Source organism: Tachyglossus aculeatus, chromosome 17, assembly GCF_015852505.1.
Source record: "Tachyglossus aculeatus isolate mTacAcu1 chromosome 17, mTacAcu1.pri, whole genome shotgun sequence".
Taxonomy (NCBI): Eukaryota; Metazoa; Chordata; class Mammalia; order Monotremata; family Tachyglossidae; genus Tachyglossus; species Tachyglossus aculeatus.
Window position 1 is genome coordinate 51,242,393 of NC_052082.1, and position 20,575 is coordinate 51,262,967.

The 20,575-nt window shown below is 47.7% G+C and overlaps 1 protein-coding gene across 1 annotated transcript in view; it reads left to right on the plus strand.

The window, feature by feature from the left end:
• Positions 1–16,645, plus strand: part of PIGL (phosphatidylinositol glycan anchor biosynthesis class L) — a 120,211-nt gene extending 103,566 nt beyond the window's left edge. Inside the window, exons 5-7 of the mRNA XM_038758846.1 lie at positions 7,989–8,020; positions 15,349–15,482; positions 16,037–16,645. Coding sequence (XP_038614774.1) covers positions 7,989–8,020; positions 15,349–15,482; positions 16,037–16,135 — 265 coding nt within the window. The 3' untranslated portion in view covers positions 16,136–16,645. The remainder of the gene's footprint in view (positions 1–7,988; positions 8,021–15,348; positions 15,483–16,036) is intronic.
• Positions 16,646–20,575: the final 3,930 nt, after the last annotated feature.

The window sequence follows — 20,575 nt, forward strand, 5'->3', positions numbered from 1 at the left end:
CTCAATAAATACGATTGATTGATTGATTGATTGATTGATGGAGTTCCTCAATCCTTCTGGGGGGTTCCTGATCTGGAAGTCATCCCCAAGGCTACCTCATTTTCCTCCCCTGATACCCCAGCCTCCAGACACCCCCCATAGCGGGTCCTTGAGCCACGCTGGACTGATCCAGCCACTTGAGGTGATCCCGGGGTGGCCCGTAAGGGCTTGGGGAGGGCCTGCAGGGATGTCCAGCTGCCTAACGTGGCAGCAGGGTTTGACTTGGCCCCCGTTGGAGCGGTGAGATAAAAACCTGCTTTGATGTTTTGGGGAAGCAGCGTGGCTTAGTGGAAAGAGCCCGGGCTTTGGAGTCAGAGGCCGTGGGTTCAAATCCCGGCTCTGCCACTTGTCAGCTGTGTGACTTTGGGCAAGTCACTTCACTTCTCTGGGCCTCAGTTCCCTCATCTGTAAAATGGGGATGAAGACTGTGAGCCCCGCGTGGGACAACCTGATTACCTTGTATCTACCCCAGCGCTTAGAACAGTGCTTTGCACATAGTAAGCGCTTAACAAATACCAACATCATCATCATGTTTTCATCCTCTCCAGGGTCTCCTTGGCGTCACCTTGTCTTTAAGTAGGCTTCCACTCCCACATTCACACAGGATTGGAAACTCCCATCTGAGAAAGCCTTGACATAGGACTTCCGGGACTGCTTTTCTCTCTGGGTCGAAGGGGCCTGTGGTTTTGGTTTCCCTGGCAACAAAAGAGGTCTCACCTTCAAGCCGGGAGACGATATCCCTTTGAGGGCATCCTCCTGAGCTCATTAAGGGTTTAGCTGTTTGCTGATGTGGGGCAGATTGGCTATATTGAGCACCCTTCCCCCCACCCCCACCCCCCTCCCAACACACCCACAACTTAGATTTCAGCAACAGAGGAACTAGTGGGGAGGTAAACCCAGCCCCGTGTCCTCCTCCTCATACCAGACTCCGCTGCAGTAACTGATTCCTCAGCTAGATCTCTCGGAAAAGGGCAGTGTGGGATCTGGGTTGGGAGAGGGAAAGGGAGAAAGGGAGCAGGCAAAGAGAAGCTAAATTGAGAAGGGATTGTAACTGGGTGTGCTGAACATCTGGAGGATCTCTCTCTCTCACTCTCAGGTCTCTGGGGTTTCTTGTGGATAAGCCACTCTTCCTTTTCCACAGCTGCTGTCAGATTAATTGGACCATGTAGGGGAAGTGAACCTGGCTAGCACAAAAGATGATCGAGTGCGTGAAAGACTCGGAAACTTTGGTTTCTTGGTTAAGGAGGGTCATTTTCTCCAAACCGTCAATTCATTGGAATGAAAAATGAATTGGTGTTTAGCTCTACTGGAACCATTTATGACATGCAATTACCATCAGTGGATGTCACTGAATCTGAGCCCCCACTCATTCCACTGCACGGTGAATTTGGGGGGCAGCTGAAGAGGGGTTCCCAACTGCCTGATCAGTGCCCCTGGAGCACGTTGTAAGTCCTGGAGGCCTGGAAATTATGCTTCCCAAGGGCCTTTGGGACACATTTTACCTAGGAGCTGGTGACTGATCCTGGAAGAAGCATCCATCTGTGACTGGAATTTGGATGTACGTAATAGTAATTATGGTATTTGTTAAGCGCTTACTATGTGCCAGGCACTGTACTAAGCACTGGGGTGGATACAAGTAAATCAGGTTGGACACAGTCCATGTCCCACATGGGGCTAACAGTCTCAATTCCCATTTTACAGATGAGGTAACTGAGGCACAGAGAAGTTAAGTGACTTGCCCAAGGTCACACAGCAGACATCATCATCATCATCATCATCAATCGTATTTATTGAGCGCTTACTATGTGCAGAGCACTGTACTAAGCGCTTGGGAAGTACAAATTGGCAACATATAGAGATAGTCCCTACCCAACAGTGGGCTCACGGTCTAAAAGGGGGAGACAGAGAACAAAACCAAACATACTAACAAAATAAAATAAATAGAATAGATATGTACAAATAAAATGAATAAATAAATAAATAGAGTAATAAATATGTACAAACATATATACATATATACTGGGCTTAGAACCCATGACCTTCGAACTCCGAGGACAGTGCTCTATCCACTGTGCCATGTTAGGTAGTATATTTCCAGAGTAGGAGATGGGACCCATTGATCTAGATACATAATTCATTGGATTGCAAACTCCTTGAGGGCAGGGGTTACTCTATTACTCTGCTGTATGTTCCCAAGTGCCCTGCACCCTTTAGGTAGGTGCTAAAAAAGTCTGGTCGAAGATGATGCATTGGAGAGTCATGGAAAAGCAATGAAGCCCTCTCCATAAAACTGCTAATGAGCTTCAGTTCTTTGTTTCTTTTTATGACTTGGTGCCAAACAATTACAATTTCTCCAAACCACAGCCAGTGGGAGCCTAAAACAGGAATCCTGAAATGGCAACAATGAAAACGACAACCTCTCCCCTACTTGGAGTTTCTCCAGGGACGAGTTCCAAAAAAGCTGCGTGAGGCTTGGGAGGGAGATGGGTTGGTGAAGTGTATGTTAGTGTTGGTGGCCCTGAGGGAGCAGTAGAATCTGCAAACTCCGCAGGCCCCAGTGCCTTCCTAGGGCAGCATGGCTCAGTGGAAAGAGCCCGGGCTTTGGAGTCAGAGGTCAGGGGTTCAAATCCCGTCTCCGCCAGTTGCCAACTGTGTGACTTCGGGCAAGTCACTTAACTTCTCTGGGCCTCAGTTACCCCACCTGTAAAATGGGGATTAAGACTGTGAGCCCCCCTTGGGACAACCTGATCACCTTGTAACCACCCCAGCACTTAGAACAGTGCTTTGCACATAGTAAGCACTTAATAAATGCTATTATTATTATTATTATTATTATTATTATTATTATTATTAGCAGAGCCTGAGGACCAGGCAGGGCCTGGGCAGTACTTCTGGCAGGGAGTGCAGGGGGCCCTGGCAAACAGATACGGATCAGAGGGAGGGCTGGAGCTTTGGCACCTGGTCTGTGTGTGCGTGTGTGCACGTGCACACATGCATACGCATGCGCACACACACACACAAGTCCCCCTTCTCCCTTCCCCCAGTACCTCACCATTGTCTCAGGGCTGATGAGGGAAACACAGGGGTCTCCCCCAGCTTCCCCTGCTTTGGGATTTAGGGAGGAGAGGCACCTGATTTTTCCTGGGATCTGAAGCCCTGAAATAAACACAACTGTCCCGATACCTTCTGTCCCCCGTGGTCCCCTGGCCAGAGGACTATGTGGCTGGGAACTACGGGAAGGGAAATGCTTCAGTCGTTTGGGAGTGGTCACTAAAGGGTTAACCCTAAGGCCCTAAACCTGGAGTTCACGGTTTGGAGCTTAAGTAAGCTCCTCTTTTTGATCTTCTAGCCCTCTCCTTGCCTTCCAGCTCCCAGACCTGGCATGGCCTCTTCTCCTCTGGGGGCTGATGTGTCCCAATCTGCTCTCTTGAGAGCTGAGCAGGTCTGGCCCTGTGTCATCCTCCTTATGTCTCCCTTTCCCTGGCCTCTCTAGCACCAGGGAAATTTCCCTGCGGAAGGAGAGGAAGTGCAGAAGGAGGATGTCTGCCTGTCCGTCTTTCTGTCGGACTGGTAGGGGGGGACCCAGCAGCATTTCTTCATTCTCCACATTCCCTGAGAATGAAGAAGTAGAGAATGCCATAGCCTAGTGAACAGAGCAGGGGCTTGGGGGTCAGGGGACCTGGGTTCTAGCTCTGCTCTGCCAGTTGCTCGCTGTGTGACCTGGGTCAAGTCTCTGAACTCCTCTGTGCCACAGTTTCTTCAAGTGAAAATTGGGGATTAAATATCCGTTCTCAATCAATCAGTGGTATTTATTGGATGCTCACTGTGTACTGAGTGCTTGGGAGAATACAGGATAGTTCTCCCTACTACTTAGTCCCCCCCCCGCCCCATCTTACCTCCTTCCCTTCCCCAGAGCACCTGTATATATGTATATATGTTTGTACATATTTGTTACTCTATTTATTTATTTTACTTGTACATATCTATTCTATTCATTTTATTTTGTTAGTATGTTTGGTTTTGTTCTCTGTCTCCCCCTTTTAGACTGTGAGCCCACTGTTGGGTGGGGACTGTCTCTATATGTTGCCAACTTGTACTTCCCAAGCGCTTAGTACAGTGCTGTGCACACAGTAAGCGCTCAATAAATACGACTGATGATGATGATGACCTCGCCTATCTCACTGCAGACCCCTAGCCTACACCCTGCCTCTGGCCGGGAATGACCTCCGTCTCCCCCTCTTAGACTGTGAGCCCACTGTTGGGTAGGGACTGTCTCTATATGTTGCCAACTTGGACTTCCCAAGCGCTTAGTACAGTGCTCTGCACACAGTAAGCACTCAATAAATACGATTGATTGACTGATTGATTAAACTGTGTCCCACGTGATTAACTTGTATCTACCTCAGCACTTAGAACAGTGCTTGAAACATAATGCTTGAAACAAATGTAATAATAGTAGTAATAATAATAATCATAACTCCTAGAGTCCATGGGAAGTAAGGAGCTGGTTCTTATGGCAGCTTTTCACCTGGGCTTTTGTGGGGTAAAGGGGTGACTTGCCTCAGTTTCCCTTCGGTAGTAAGGGGGCCAGATGGCCCCTTGAAGAACCTCTTAAGCCCTAATAAGAGGTAAAGCGTTGAGTTAAAATGCTGACAACAAACTGTCTAGCATTATGCTTGATCGCTGCCCACATTCATTCAGTTGTAGTTATTGGGAGTTTACTGGGTGCAGAGCACTGTACTAAGTGCTCGGGGAAGTGCAATAGAGCAACAAAGAGAGACAATCCCTACCCACAGTCTGGAGGGGATTGGGGATCCCCTTGGCTCAGCCGGGGGCTTCAGGGCAAGCTGATTTAGGAAGGGCACATGATGTGTTAGGCTCAGTGGACCCCATTCCCTCATCTGAGGCAACGATGCCCCCCCGCCGGGAATAAGCAATAGAGTGAAACGTACTGGGTTGTGAATGCTATTCCGGATGCCTCCATCAGTTCTATGTGTGATCTTTAGCAAACCCGCTTAACCACACTGAATTGCTGCAAAACAAAGGAACATGGGACTCAGGAGAGAATTAACTAACAAAAAAAAACATCCAGACCTTTGCAAATACAAAGTGTTTCAGAAATGTTTAGCGAGCTCCTGACAGCCAGGGTATCTGGAAAGAGACCGTTTCCTTTGGTAGCATGTTATTTTGGACAGGTTATAATAATAACGGCATTTATTAAGCGCTTACTATGTGCAGAGCACTGTTCTAAGCGCTGGGGGAGATACAGGGCGATCAGGTTGCCCCATGGGGGGGCTCACAGTCAATCCCCTATTACAGATGATGGAACTGAGGCACAGAGAAGTGAAGTGACTTGCCCAAAGTCACACAGCTGACAAGTGGTGGAGCTGGGATTTGAACCCATGACCTCTGACTCCGAAGCCCAGGCTTTTTGCACTGAGCCACGCTGCTTATAAGTGTTTAGGTTTGAGGTGCGTGTGTGTGTGTATATATGTATATATGCTTGTATATATTTATTACTCTATTTTACTTGTACATATCTATTCTATTTATTTTATTTTGTTAGTATGTTTGGTTTTGTTCTCTGTCTCCCCCTTTTAGACTGTGAGCCCACTGCTGGGTAGGGACTGTCTCTATATGTTGCCAACTTGGACTTCCCAAGCGCTTAGTACAGTGCTCTGCACACAGTAAGCGCTCAATAAATACGATTGATGATGATGATGATGATGATGATGATGTGTGTGTGTGGTTTTATTTTTTTAATTGGCTAAACATTTCCCGTGGGGCAGAACCATCTCTTCAGGTGTTCCTCACGGTGAAGTGACCCTAAGGTTGGTGAACCGAGCGCTTAGTACAGTGCTCTGCACACGGTAAGCGCCAATAAATACGATTGAATGAATGAATGAATGAATGAATGAGGCTGTAATCTGGAGGGTTTTTAGTCACTGGCGGCGGCTGGTTGTGGAACTGGCCCTGCTGCCATCTGCTGGTGGTTTTCAATCAATCAATCAATCAATCAATCGTATTTATTGAGCGCTTACTATGTGCAGAGCACTGTACTAAGCGCTTGGGAAGTCCAAGTTGGCAACATATAGAGACAGTCCCTACCCAACAGTGGGCTCACAGTCCTCGTCCCCCTCTCCATCCCCCCCCTTCTTACCTCCTTCTCTTTCCCACAGCACCTGTATATATGTATATATCATCAATCGTATTTATTGAGCGCTTACTATGTGCAGAGCACTGTACTAAGCGCTTAGCACTGTACTAAGCGCTTATGTTTGTACATATTTGTTACTCTATTTTACTTGTGCATATCTATTCTATTTATTTTATTTTGTTAGTGTGTTTGGTTTTGTTCTCTGTCTCCCCCCTTTTAGACTGTGAGCCCACTGTTGGGTAGGGACTGTCTCTATATGTTGCCAACTTGGACTTCCCAAGCGCTTAGTACAGTGCTCTGCACACAGTAAGCGCTCAATCAGTACGATTGATGATGATGATGAAGAATGCTCTCCTGCCTTGGCCACACTTTGGGGCCACAACGGTGGACATTTCCCCCCCCACCAGCCCACTGTCACAGTCATCTCTACCTGCAGCAGGGACACTAGCCCTAGACCTGAGTGTGAATTGTCACATTCTTCCCCTAACTTGCCTCACTTCCAAACCATCACCTCTCAGATAATAATAATAATGTTGGCATTTGTTAAGCACTTACTATGTGCAAAGCACTGTTCTAAGCGCTTGGGGGGATACAAAGTGATCAGGTTGCCCCACGTGGGGCTCACAGTCTTAATCCCCATTTTACAGATGAGGGAACTGAGGCTCAGAGAAGTTAAGTGACTTGCCCAAGGTCACACAGCAGACATGTGGTGGAGCCGGGATTTGAACCCATGACCTCCGACTCCAGAGCCCGGGCTCTTTCCACTGAGCCACGCTGCTTCTCCATCTGACCCCCAAACTACGGACGGCACCTTCGTCCTCCCCACCCCAGAAAGGTCAGGTTCTCGCTGTCTTCTCTCACTCCTCTGTCATTTAGCTCAGACATTTAGCCCTCTCCTGTACTTCCCGGCTCCACCCGTTCCCCTGTTTCAAGGAATGATCTCATCCCGCGTTCTGATCGATTGATTGACTGGATTATTGGATCATCCTCCAAACGAGAGCAAATTAGGGTAGACACATTCCCTGCCCACAGATTTTAAGCACACCAAGTCAATCAATCAATCAATCGTATTTATTGAGCGCTTACCGTGTGCAGAGCACTGTACTAAGCGCTTGGGAAGTACAAGTCCGGGGCTGGATTGGTTAATTTACCCCTTGTTACTATTTAGGGGTTCCAAAAAGGGCAGGGCCCAAAGGGGTCACTCAGAAAATCATTGTGAGATATTTTTTGCGATGGAAAATGCAAATCTTCCACTGTGGGCAGGGATCATATCTACTAACGCTGTTGTACCAGCATGGCCTAGAAAAGAGCATGGGCTTGTGAGTCACAGGGCATGAGTTCTAATCCCGGCTCTGCCGCATGTCTGCTGGGTGACCTTGGGTAAATCACTGAACTTCTCTGTGCCACAATTGCCTCATCTATAAAACAGAGATTAAGACTGTGAGCCCTGTGTGGGAGTGGCACTGTGTCCAACTTGATTACCTTGTATCTACCCCAGTGCTTGCCACATAGTAAGCACTTATCAAATACAACAATTATTATTTTCCCAAGCACTCATTACCACTGATTGATTGATTATGGGCCAGGAATGTGGATCATGCTGCTGTTGTACTTCCCAAGTGCTTAGAACAGTTGAATACATTCAGTAGGTGGTCAATAAATAAATGAGCTTCTTACGTTTCTCTCGGCTTTGACCTCCAGCTTCTGAACTGATTAGTTGAAATTATCATTCATGCTTTCCTGGTATTCCAAAGAGCCCGTCGTCACCGCTGTTTCTGTTTTTAATCTGCAGGTACCTGCACATGGAGGGAAAGTTGCCCAGAGGTAAGGCAGACACGTTTGCAAGGAAGTGGTGGGGTGGGGAATGGTGGGGAGCCCTTTGGAGTGGTGGCTCTTCATCTCTGGGGAAGGATTCAAGTCTATTTACAATGCAAATAAATCCCCATCCCAACTCCTGAGTCTTAAATCCCTTTCACCCAGCTGCAGCTCTTTTCTGGAGTCGGACTCCCAGCATCTCCTGTTGGTTTTCTGGCAGACGGCTGGAGAGGAAGGGACGGACGGGGCTGCATTGCCCACCCTACCTTCCTCACAATCCCCTCGGCCTCCTCCCCACCACCCACTGCTTTCCCTGACTGCGCTTGGCAGCCGCCACCAGCTCAGCACCCCTGCTATTTACTAATAAGGTCTCCAGAAAGTTTTTTTGGTTTTAAAGAAACTTCACCAAATTGTACTGGCTCATGGTGGAGTGGGAGGGATGGTTTTGTGTGTGGCCCAGTGGAAAGTCCACAGGACCGGGAGTCAGAAGCTCTGGATTCTAATCGCGATTCTGCTGCTTCCTTGTTGTGTAACCTTGGGCAATCACATAATTTATCTGGGGCCTCAGTTTCCTCACTGTCCAAATGGGGATTAGATAACTGTTCTCCTTGCAGGCTGTGGGCCCCAAATGGGACAAGACCTGCATCTGACCTGATTATCTTGTATCCACCGCAGTGAATAGTATAGTGCTTGGCACATAGCGCTTAACTATTATTAATTCAGTAAGAGAAACTGAAAAGATGAAGTGAAAGGCTATCTCAGCCGGCATTTTGAGGAGAAAGGAATTCTCCTCCTCCTCCTCATCATCATCAATCGTATTTATTGAGCGCTTACTATGTGCAGAGCACCGTACTAAGCGCTTGGGAAGTACAAATTGGCAATATATAGAGACAGTCCCTACCCAACAGTGGGCTCACAGTCTAAAAGGGAGTCTAAAACCTCCTTTCTGAAGGTAGTGGCCTGCGTGTCTAGTGACTGGTCGGCTTGGCCGACCCCGAGAGGAGATAAACACATCAGTTCCACTCTTTCCCCAGCTGCCGCTCTTGCTGCCCAATTCCCTTGCCAAGCCAGGAATGGGGCCGCAGCATTTCTCCCGCGGGCATCTGCCATCAGGAGAACGGAGAGGCAGATCACTACAGCTGAATCCTCTTTCTTCCCATCTTGACAGTGATGGCCTCCATAGGGTTGGGAATGAAAGCAGCTTGGAGTACTGCATCATCGTTCCCACAGTCCCTGAATGCCAGAGGGGCAGGGGAGCGGTTTCTTTTACTAATCTTCTCCAAATATAGTCCCCGCATCATGGCAGCGTTTTATAGGTGATCTGGCAGACGTGAGGAGTCCTACATCTGAGGGGCTTAACGGAAGAGAGTGACACGGGAGCCCGTGCCAAGCAGGGAAAGCAACCCAGATAAATCCTTGGAAGTGTCCAGAAAAAACAGAGCCTGGTGGCCTGCCGGCCATGAGCCCATCAGGGGCGTTCACTTGTAAATCATTTACAGCGGAGGCCAGACCGTGTGACAAAAGTCTGTTCACCTTGTTAAGGGGCAAAGGCGTAACGTGTGCATTCCAGAGCTGGCCCTTCCACCACCTTCCCAGAGCTCAGGGCCAAGGCACTCTAATGGCAGGGCATGGTGGGTACCTGTTTTCTACAGTAAATGCCTTAGCAATTTACCTTCTTGGATTTTCTCTTCTTCTTTTTTTAAAAACCTCCATGAAGGAGGAGGGGCCGGCAGCACTATGCCCATTTTACCAAACAGGACCCTGAAATTCAGAGAGGTTAAGTGCCCTGCCTATGGTCCACCCTTCCTCGGCAGCAGAGTTGAGGACCCATCATTTCTCTGTATCAATCCATGCCCTGAGCCTGAGCAACAACCGCCTTTCAGCTTGGGCTCAGTCCAGAAGTGGGGTGACCTGGGTCTGTTACTCAGCTGGTTTTGCCTAGTGAGCAGGCAGCGAAAGTCCGCATAGACACAAGTTTTTTGAGCCCTTTGGCTATAACCCACATCCCCTCCTTGGCCCAGAGTAGTCCATTTCCAGGCAACGGGGCAGCAGGGGATATTGAGCTTCTCGAGCTGGGCCTGGCTCAATCACTGAGAATAGAAATGGACCTGACTTAGCTTCAGGTCTTCTCCTTCTGCCAAGCCTTATGCCGGGGACCCAGATGACCAGTCCAGACAATTGGCAAAGAGCTAGAAAACATATGGCCTTTACGGATTCCAGGGTCTCCTGAGTAGACTCATATGCATTAGGGAAAGAACAAAGCAGTAGCTACCAAACAAGTTTGGTAGGAGGCAAACACAGGAGAATGCTGGAAAATTATCGTCTACGATACCCCCACAGGCTGCCCCATCCTGTGGGGAAACATTTTTTCAATCAATCAATCAATCATATTTATTGAGCGCTTACTATGTGCAGAGCACTGTACTAAGCGCTTGGGAAGTACAAATTGGCAACATATAGAGACAGTCCCTACCCAACATTGGGCTCACAGTCTAAAAGGGGGAGACAGAGAAAAAAAAAAAACAAAAAAAAAAACCCAACCAAACATACTAACAAAATAAAATAAATAGAATAGATATGTACAAGCAAAATAAATAAATAAATAAATAGAGTAATAAATATGTACAAACATATATACATATATTTAGGTTTTTTTCGTTTCTACTGAGGGAACATGGAAGCTAAAACAGCCCCCATCTAACACCTGATACCTAAGGACGAAAAAGCAAGTTAATCCTGGGCTGAGTGAGCCTGGAAGCAGAAGGCTGGACCAGGAAGCTTCTCGAAGTCCCTCCCACCTCTCTGATTCTTGGATACAAAAGGCTCTTCACTGTGTCTTCTAACACTGTTCAGGGGTGATATCCTATCCATCTCCCCGACCTCTATCTGCAGCCACCTGGGCCCAAATCTAAATTTTCGCCCAGCCCAAACCTGAGCCGAGTGGGGACCAGTACCAGGTCCCAGACCCAACCAGGCCTTACTTTTTTTAATGGCATTTATTAAGTGCTTACTATGTGCCAGGCACTGTTCTAAGCACTGGGGAAGATACAAGCTAATCAGGTGACACAGCCCTGTCCCACATGGGGCTCATAGTCTTAATCCCCGTTTTACAGATGAGGTAACTGAGGCCCAGATAAGTTAAGTGACTTGCCCAAGGTCATACAGGAGACAAGTGGCGGAGTTGGGATGAGACCCCAGATTCTTCTGAATCCCAGACCTGTGCTCTGTCCATTAGGCCATGCTGCTTCTCTGGGCTCAATCCCCTGTTTGTCCAAGGGATGCTGGGAATGCTAGTCCCACAGAGCACCCAGAGACCTTTATCATCATCATCAATCGTATTTATTGAGCGCTTACTATGTGCAGAGCACTGTACTAAGCGCTTGGGAAGTACAAATTGGCAACATATAGAGACAGTCCCTACCCAGCATTGGGCTCACAGTCTAAAAGACCTTTATGTATGCATACTTGCTGAGAGCTGCAACTCCCTGGGCCCAGGAAGGACTCTATTGCCAGTTTTCCCTTCCGGAAGCTTCTTTTTTTTTTTTTAATTTAGAAGAAAGAGCAAGCTGCTCCCTACCATATAATCTGGGTGGAATCCAGGGGGAAAGCCCAAGGCACAAAAACAAACAGGCGAACTCAGATTGTCAAGGGGCCAGGTTGGGAGATACGTTAAGCACAAGTACCGGTAACAGAAACCCAGCTCTCTGTGGCTATTACTCTATTTATTTATTTATTTATTTATTTATTTATTTATTTATTTATTTATTTATTTATTTATTTTACTTGTACATATCTGTTCTATTTATTTTATTTTGTTAGTATGTTTGGTTTTGTCTCCCCCTTTTAAACTGTGAGCCCACTGTTGGGTAGGGACTGTCTCTATATGTTGCCAATTTGTACATCCCAAGCGCTTAGTACAGTGCTCTGCACACAGTAAGCGCTCAATAAATACTATTGATGATGATGATGATGTGGCTACAACAAACCCCATTCTAAGGGCAGCTTGCCACTGCAGCCTGGGAGCACTGCTACTTGGGAAGGGAACAGAGTGGGAAGCCAGGGCAGATTGCGAGGGGGCATCCAATCCATCCCCCAATCTTTAGGAAGACTTCACTTAAGCTGACCCAATCAGTTGAGAAAACTCAGAGAGACACAGCAAGGAAATGACTGGTTCAGAGAGACTTTTTGAAGCTGGGCTCGAAGGGAGATGGGAGGGTATACAGGATACGGTCTCCTTTTTATCATATTGGCGGTGACTTCTCTTGGAGCGGTGGTCGCGAGGTCCAACCCAGTTTACATTCCAGGGTGCCGTCTTCTGGATGTCCCTCTCCTGCCTCTCACTCTCTTACACCAATAATGAGAAGGTGTTTCCCCTTCTCTGAAACTTCCCTTCCCCATTTCATCACACCCACCAGCGCTGGAGTTTTGCTGTGCTAGGAACTCGGCAGTATTGCCACTGGCTAGTTCTGGTTCTGTGGGGACAGGGGGGCCTGGAAAAAGGCTTTGGAGAAAGCTGGCTCTGAGAGCCCGGCCCCACTCTCCCCACAATCAGCTGCAGAAGACATCAGCTCCCAGGCATATAACTAATAGGCCTTTAGAAGTTCTACGTTGATAAACAGCTCCAAAAAAGGGGGATAGGGCAGGGAAGGGGTCGAGGCCTGCAAACATCTATGGTCCTTTCAAACACAGAACATTATGGGCGGGTGCTTGTGCTTTTTTTTCAAAAAAATGTGACATTTGCAGCGGGTTTGTAATTCAGTTGTCCTTTCAAAAAGATAAAGACTACATTTCTTCTGGTTTAAAGTCGGAGATGATGAAAACCCTGAAACGTTATTCCTGGGATCACTTCGAGAGTCCTTCTTGAAGTTGGAGTTACATCGGTCCCACCAGGGCAGGGGCTGTTGGTAACGATAGGTTGCCCACGCTTGCCAAGAGTTTCACAACCTTTCCGCTAGATTTCTTCCAAATTTACAAAGGACTTTGTTTATGTCATGTGTATCGATCTGGTCCACTTCTCCCGAGGACGTTACAAATAGGAAGCATTTGAGATCCGAGGGAGAATGGTGCGAGGTGAGTGCAAGGAGGTACGGTCATATTATGTTGGGTGTTTATGCCAGGTTTCCAGCTCTGAACATCTCTGCTGTACAATATGGGAAGAAGGAGAAGCAGGCAACCTGATGCCAAGTCAGAAACATCGGCTGCTGGTACTAAAATAACCCACACTAGTAACTTCCCCCCCCACCCCCGACCCCATTTGTAGTGGCAAATGTACAAAGAAAGACAATCTTTCTTACACTTATTTGCCTCCTGCTGAAGTTTCAGTTGGGGACTTCAGTGTGCCTCTCTCTATGTCTCTCTTGTGACGTTAAAGGTACTTTATAATAATAATAATGATAATAATGACGATGGCATTTGTTAAGTGCTTACTATGTGCCAAGCACTGTTCTAAACACCCGGGGGGATACAAGGTAATCAGGTTGTCCTCCATGGAGCTCACAGTCTTAATCCCCATTTTCCAGATGAGGTAACAGGCACAGAGAAGTTAAGTGACTTGTCCAAAGTCACACAGCTGACAAGTGGCGGGGCCGAGATGATTTCCTCTGTGAACTCTTCAGCCCAGTGGGTTTTCACTAAGCCACAAGCAGATCTCAAAAACTCTAGGCCAGCGTGATGTCCAGTGGCCCACTCATTCATTCAGTCGTATTTATTGAGTGCTTACCTTGTGCAGAGCACTGTACTAAGCGCTTGGGAAGTACAAGTCGGCGACATATAGAGACGGTCCCTACCCAACAACGGGCTCCTGTAGCAGAGACCGGTTTTGTTCCCAGACAATGTCCTGGAGTGATAAGCACTTTGTTACAGTGCTCTGTCACACAGTAAGTGCTCGATAAATACCACTGCTTGATTGAGCACCCACCTCGCCTCCTCAGACCCAAGCATGAGTTCAAGAGTGAAAGGCGTGTGTTTTGTGGCATTTTCTAGCCCCAGCCACTTATGTGGGACCCTCTGAAGGGTACTTGGGAGGGCGGAGACATCCTATTATCCTCAGCTGGCCCCTGTTGAAGTAAAGCAGAGAGTAGGAAGGGTACAACTGTAGAAGAAGGCAGTGCCTTACAACCCTCCTTCTCAGTCTGGGACTAGTTTTATCACCTATAATAATAATAATAATGATGGCATTTGTTAAGCACTTACTATGTACAAAGCACTGTTCTAAGCGCTGGGGGGAATACAGGGTGATCAGGTTGTCCCACCTGGGGCCCACAGTCTTAATCCCCATTTTACAGATGAGGGACCTGAGGCTCAGAGAAGTTAAGTGATTTGCCCAAAGTCACACAGCTGACAAATGGAGAAGCAGGGATTAGAGCCCATGACCTCTGACTCCCAAGCCCGGCCTCTTTCCACTGAGCCACCGCTGCTTCTCACACCTAGTTGTGGAAGGGCAAGGACCTGTCTCTTGAATGGCCCTGGTTCTGAGGTGGTGGGACTCCGAAGCAGGGGGCTGCCCGGGGGAAGTGAGGAGAGTGAATTAACACGATCTGTGGAGCCTAAATGGTTATTGGAAGAAAACGTTTATGTCCCACTCCCTTCCTTCTGCACAACGGAAGTGGAGCATCAGGGTAAGCCATTCAAGTGGATCTGATGCTAGCCCAGTCACCCAGCACCCAGCCCACAGGAGACCCTCCAAGAACTAAAGACAGTTATTTTTTTCAGCCCCCACCAAGCGGGCTTGACCACCAGAAGTGAACACACCATCCAAAACACGTAAGGAAGCCCAGAATAAAAAAGAAGGGACCGCTGGTCTCCGGCCTGAGAACTGACTCTTCCCACCTTGTACCCAACCCCTCCTCATCTCCACTTCCTTTCTCATCCTGAAACTGCCTTTGTGCAATAACAGCCTTCAACATCCTGTAGACATCTGTACTCAGATAAATCATTTTCATTTCAGTGCTAAGAAGGCTCAGGGCACCTGTCCCAAGGGCCAAAGCTTGGCTGCCCCAAATAGCCATGGCTCTGCTGCTTGCCTCCTGTATGTCCTGGGGCAAGTCACTTAACTTCTCTGTGCCTCACTTTCACCTGTAAAAGGAGATTCAATGCTTGTTCTCCCTCCTACTTAGTCTGTGAACCCTGTGTGGGCCAGGGACTGTGTCCAACCTGATTAACTTGCGTCTACCCCAGTGCTTGGTACATAGTATGCACTTGGCAAAGACCACAATTATTATCAGTATTATTATTGTTGTTATTATTATTATTAGGGAGATCCCTGTCCCTGTTTCTGCACTGGGGTCTGTGACTGATTATAAACCCAGTCATTTTGCCCTCTCTGTTTCCTGGACCAGGGTGCCGGATCCTGACTCTGGAGTCAGTGAATGTGGTGCGGAAGTACATCTCCTTCCTCGATCTGCCTTTCACCTGGCTCCAAACCCAGGATGTCCTCTTCATCCTCACGCAGGAAGAAAGGGAACGAGCCAAGGTAAGAGCCACTTGCAGGCTTCCCTGGGTGGGGATGTAGGATAGACCTCCCCACTGCCGCCCAATCCCCTGCTCCCCACCCTGGGCGGGCTTTGCCACCGCAAGTGAACGTGCCGTTCAAAACATGGAAGGAAACCCAGAGTAGAAAAGAAGGGACCCTCTGTCCCCCGTTACTGAATGTTGATTTCTGAAGCCGACACTTTAGTTTCTACTCTGTTCACATGCTCAGGGGGGAAGCACCACACCCTAGAGTGTAAAGTCCTGAGTTTCTGAAAGCAGACTTGCGTTTTGTGCTATGATGCTTACCTGGGTGAGAGTGGAAATTTTCAGGGGCAAAGGTTGCTGAGAAGCCAGGACAGAGCTGTTGATAGGGCAGAGCTACCCTCTGATGGCATTTGATTCCACCCACGTTATCCAGGCTGTTGTTTGTTTTCCATCCAAAGTAGGATTGGTGAGTGGTTAGTCCAATGGACTTGTTCTGCCCGGGGGACTGTGAGTAAACCTTCCCTAGCAGAACCGCAGGAATGTTTTCCCTCTCATGTTTTGTCATTCTAGAGAGCTATGCTCTGCCACCATAGCCAGCTCCTCTGGTTCCGCCACCTCTATCTGCACTTTTCCCGCTACATGGTGATGAACTCGCTCCGTTATCTCTGAAACCAAGAAGAGTCCCGGGAGCCCACTGACCAGCGGTGGAAAGGAAAACCGAAGAGGACAGGGATCAAGCAGGAGTTCAGACTGGGCCCCGGAGGTGGGCCGGATTCTGTCTTTAATGAGCCTTGGGAGTCACAGGCGCAAGGCTGCCTGCTGAGGCCCACTGGGCCAGGCTCCAAGAGGTAACACCATGGAAAGAGGAGAATATGGATCATGAGAAAGACCAAAAAATACCTGATGGTCCTGCATGAATTACTGTGCCTGGGAAAGCCATGAGGCATTGATGCTATTTTCCAGGGCCTAAATCCAGCAGGAACCCACATGATCTCAGGCCCAGTTCTTCTTTTCCCACAGACCCCAGACTTCTTTTGGCTTCGGTTGGCTTTTGGCTTTGGGCGAAGCTGGGGGAGAGAAGTCGAGACATTTTTTTCCACCATTAAAACTCTGCTATTTTCTATTTTTAAAATAAAACGTCCCCAGGGAGGTTGGCTTAGAAACAGTGCCTAGCATTCAGCAAGATTCCTGTTGCTTTTTTTTGTTGCTCCCCTGGCTGTGGTAGCTTGCAGGAAATAGGAGTTTGGTGGGGTCTGAACCCAAGAACTTTCCACTTCCCAGGTCTAGGGTGTTTGACCCTTGGGCATAATTCAAGCCACACAGCTTCCTGCCCAAATAAATAGATATTGGAAATCTTGGAATTGTGCCTCTTCCAGCCATCCTCTGGAGGATTGCCCTAAGATATAATCCTTAATAGGTAAATATTTACAGTTGCTTACTTAGAATAATAAGCTTACCAAACTGCAGAAAGAGCCCTCAACCGAAGGACCAGACTGTAGTACTCTCCCCTTCCCTATTTCTAGGTCCTAGCCCCCACCCCTCCCTCCTGTATCTCCAGCTCAGTACATTTCCACAGTTCCTTTCAAACCACATCTTACAAGAGATGGAAATCCCATTTTGCCATTCAGAGCCTTTGGGAATTCCCCACATCCTGATCATTCTCCCCCCCCCCCCCACCCCTTTAAAAACTGCACAGAGCCCAAATGGAGTAGAAACTAAGAAGTTCATCTCTCCATTTTGCTGGATTTCATGTTGTTGTCTTGAAGAGTTAGGAGCTTCCAAAATGCCAGACGATTGGGGAATGAAAAATTCCGGTACACCAAAGACTTGGGTCTTTTGTAATTGTAGTCAAAACTACCAAACTTTTACATGAGCACCAATTAAATTCACCTCCTAACATAATGGCTGCTTGGAGATCCTTCCCTCCCATAAAATTCAGACCCTTCTTCCCTGCCTCAGGAGAACCGAGGGAGCCAGGAACATCTGGGAAGCCCCCGTTCACGTCCAAGGGACGCAGAGTGTGAGAAGGAAGGGAATAGAGGGGAGGAAGAGCACATGTGGTTTGTCAAGTGAAGGCCCATGTTCACTGGACGGATTTGGCATGGCAAGGCCGACCTGGGCCTTCTTGATTGTGTGCATTGTCTGAGCAAAATACAACTTCCTGTTCCTAAGGAAAATAGTGTTTTAAAGGCTCTTGAGGCCACATCAAAATGTCCTGCTACCCGGGATTACGCAATTCAATTTAAGTGAATCCAAAACATATGGATTACATTTCCACCGACATACACAAGTTTAAATATCGAGGGGGGGAGGAGGTTTTGCGAAAGGCGTTTGGGGTTTTCCTGAACCCCAAACATCGGAAAAGCAGTCAGGATGTTTGCCAAACACAAGACACAGCTGGATTTGCTTGCCTGTGCGGGACAAACATGAATCTATTCAAGGAGGAACTGTCTAAGGTGCCAAATCACTAACAGGAGATCTGTCTAGACTGAAAATGGCAAATACGTTGACATTTTCAAGTAAAATATTTGAAAATCAGGTTCCTCCTTCACTCAGGTGCCAAATTCCAGGTTGAGAATTCTGAGGTTTCCTTCCCGCTGAGATGGACAGTGTCGTTTGCACCTGGCACGGGGCACTACAGCCCTAGAGACTTGGCAGATAAGGGAAAGCGAAGCAGATGGCCAAATATTTGGTTAGAAAGTGTATTTATTTTTTCCCCTTTCTCATCCACGGCACAGCCTACTTTTCAAGTCCGGCTGCAATCAATTTAAACAGAAGAAAACAGGGCAGTTAAAACCCACAGGGGCTGACTGGTGTTTTGTTTTAATATTCTCTTCTTTCTTCCCTATGTTTTAAGAAAGTTTCCTCGCCCTCTCCCAAATCACTGGCCAAGAAACTGGTCGGTCCCCTCAATTCTGCAGTTTGATTTCACCACAGTGGGATTCAGGAGTAGATAATTGGAGCCAAGTGTTCTTGGAAGGGCTACAGCAAAGCAGTGAACCAGAGAGGGGAAATTGCTAGAAGATGATGGATGTGACATTTCCATGGGAGAGTTGACCACCCTTTCCCTATATGAAAAATCTTCCATCAAACTTGTTTATAATTTCTTTTTAAAAGCACACCCTTTCCCGATCCATTTCGTAGTGCTGGGAAGCAGCCCTCTGGGACCCCTGTTTAAACTAGCTTAGCCTTGAAAACAAGCTGCGGCTCGTGCATGGAGGGTCTTAAGAGAATTTAAACCAAATCAGACAAAGGGCCTGCAAGAAACGAAATGCACTGGGCTCTGCCGCTCGTATTTCCTTTGTGTTTGTTGTCATGGCAATCTGGGTTTGTGAAGAAACGAGTGCATTTGCTGCAGGCAGATGCAGTGTTCTCTTACCTTGGTACCATGGGGACCAAACAGGAGAAGATGGGCGTGACTAGGAGGGGAGGAGCATTGGGAAATGTGGGGAAAGTCGTTGCAAATTGGATTTTTGCAGGCCTAATGGATTTATAAAGGGCTGGGCAGTTTCAAAGGCCAAGTGCCTGAGTGGAATCGGGCAAGATCTAAAAGAAATTCAGTCAAGGGAAGGTAATATTACGGTAGTTGTTCTTATGGTCTATAGCATTACATACTTGAGGCTACAGATCCTTACTGCCACCAGGTAGCTGCACGTAGCCTGTAAACAGGAGGAAGTGCTAGTGAGCAGGAGAGATTGGCAAGAAGTTGTATTAAGATTGTCTTGACAAAGGGTATCTTTAAAAAATGACTTCAATAATGTGTTACTCTACTCCCCGTCCCGACCACCCTGTGTTTACTTAAAAAGCCTAAGAATGGCAGAGGATCCAGATGTGAAAAGCCTGGAGACTTCAGGGTTTTTGAAAAAGAGCTTGAGACTGGCAGACATATGTTCATGCCTCCAGCAGGCAAGCAGATACTCTCTTCATAATTATTACCCAGGGCTGATGGCCAAATCTCAAGGACAGCAAGCCGAATAAAACAGTGTAGAGCTGAAAGGGCGAGACCTTTGTGCACTGTTTAAAATAGCTGATTTACACAAATGGTTTCCATAGCTATACTTCTTCGTACATTTCCTGGCCTGACCACTTTCATTGTCCATTCAATACTACGGTAGAGCAGAAGTTCTGTTGGCATGAGGAGGAGTGCCAAATTAGGCGATTGCAAATGATAGTTCATATCATTCCAATTCAATCGTTGGTACCCCTGCCATTGTCTTTAAAGCTTTTCCATGGAGAATGCATGGGTTTGACCCAACCAAGGAATGAAGGTTGTGGGAAACTCCTCTATGCTTTTTACTTTAATGTCTTAAAAGCCTCCTGTGCGGAAGCACGTTCACCACGGGTTTCTGGCCTTGGACATCCTTTGTGTGCTTTAGAAGTTAAACGAAAGAGAGCTATAACTAATTATCCCTCGAGCTCTCAAACTGAGAATCCATGGGGCTGTGCGAAGGGAGGCAGGCCAGTGGAGACAGGTGGCCCCTTGGGGAGGGAAGAGAAGTCAAAGTGTTTTCGTTGGGTGGCGGGGCGGGGGAGGTGGCAATTCGAAATGCTGGAGCTTTCCCTCTCCTCTTTCTGTCTGCTTTCTGCACTCTTCACAACACACGTTCCCTACTGCTGGGATTTGGGGCCCTCTGGATCAATCATTCCATACCCTTCTGTGCCAGATCAAGGGATGGTCAGAGCCCAGCAACCCACGGTGCCCCCTCACCTTAGGTCAGCACCAAGCATTCACATTAGCTGATGTTCTGGGATATGATGAGGGTGGAATTACAGGAAGAGGGTGAGCATCAGCTGATAGTCACTGACACCCCTCCCATTCCACTGACCCAACGATCTCAGAGGTCGTTTTGAAGCAAGAAGCTGTAATCCCAGCCCTGAGGACCCAGCTCCCCTTAGCTCTCCACCCCATTTCCCTTGCCTCAGACTTCCCCATGCTTACAGATCCAGGCCTCACAAACAAAAAACCTGCTAAACTGCAGAGGACTTTTAGGAGGCTTTCTAAGTGACAGCAGAATGCAAATTATTTCTTAGTTGGGATTACGGCTGGAGAACTGAAGAACTGCTGACTCAGAAGCCAAAGCAAACTGCAAAGGAAATGAATCAGCCATA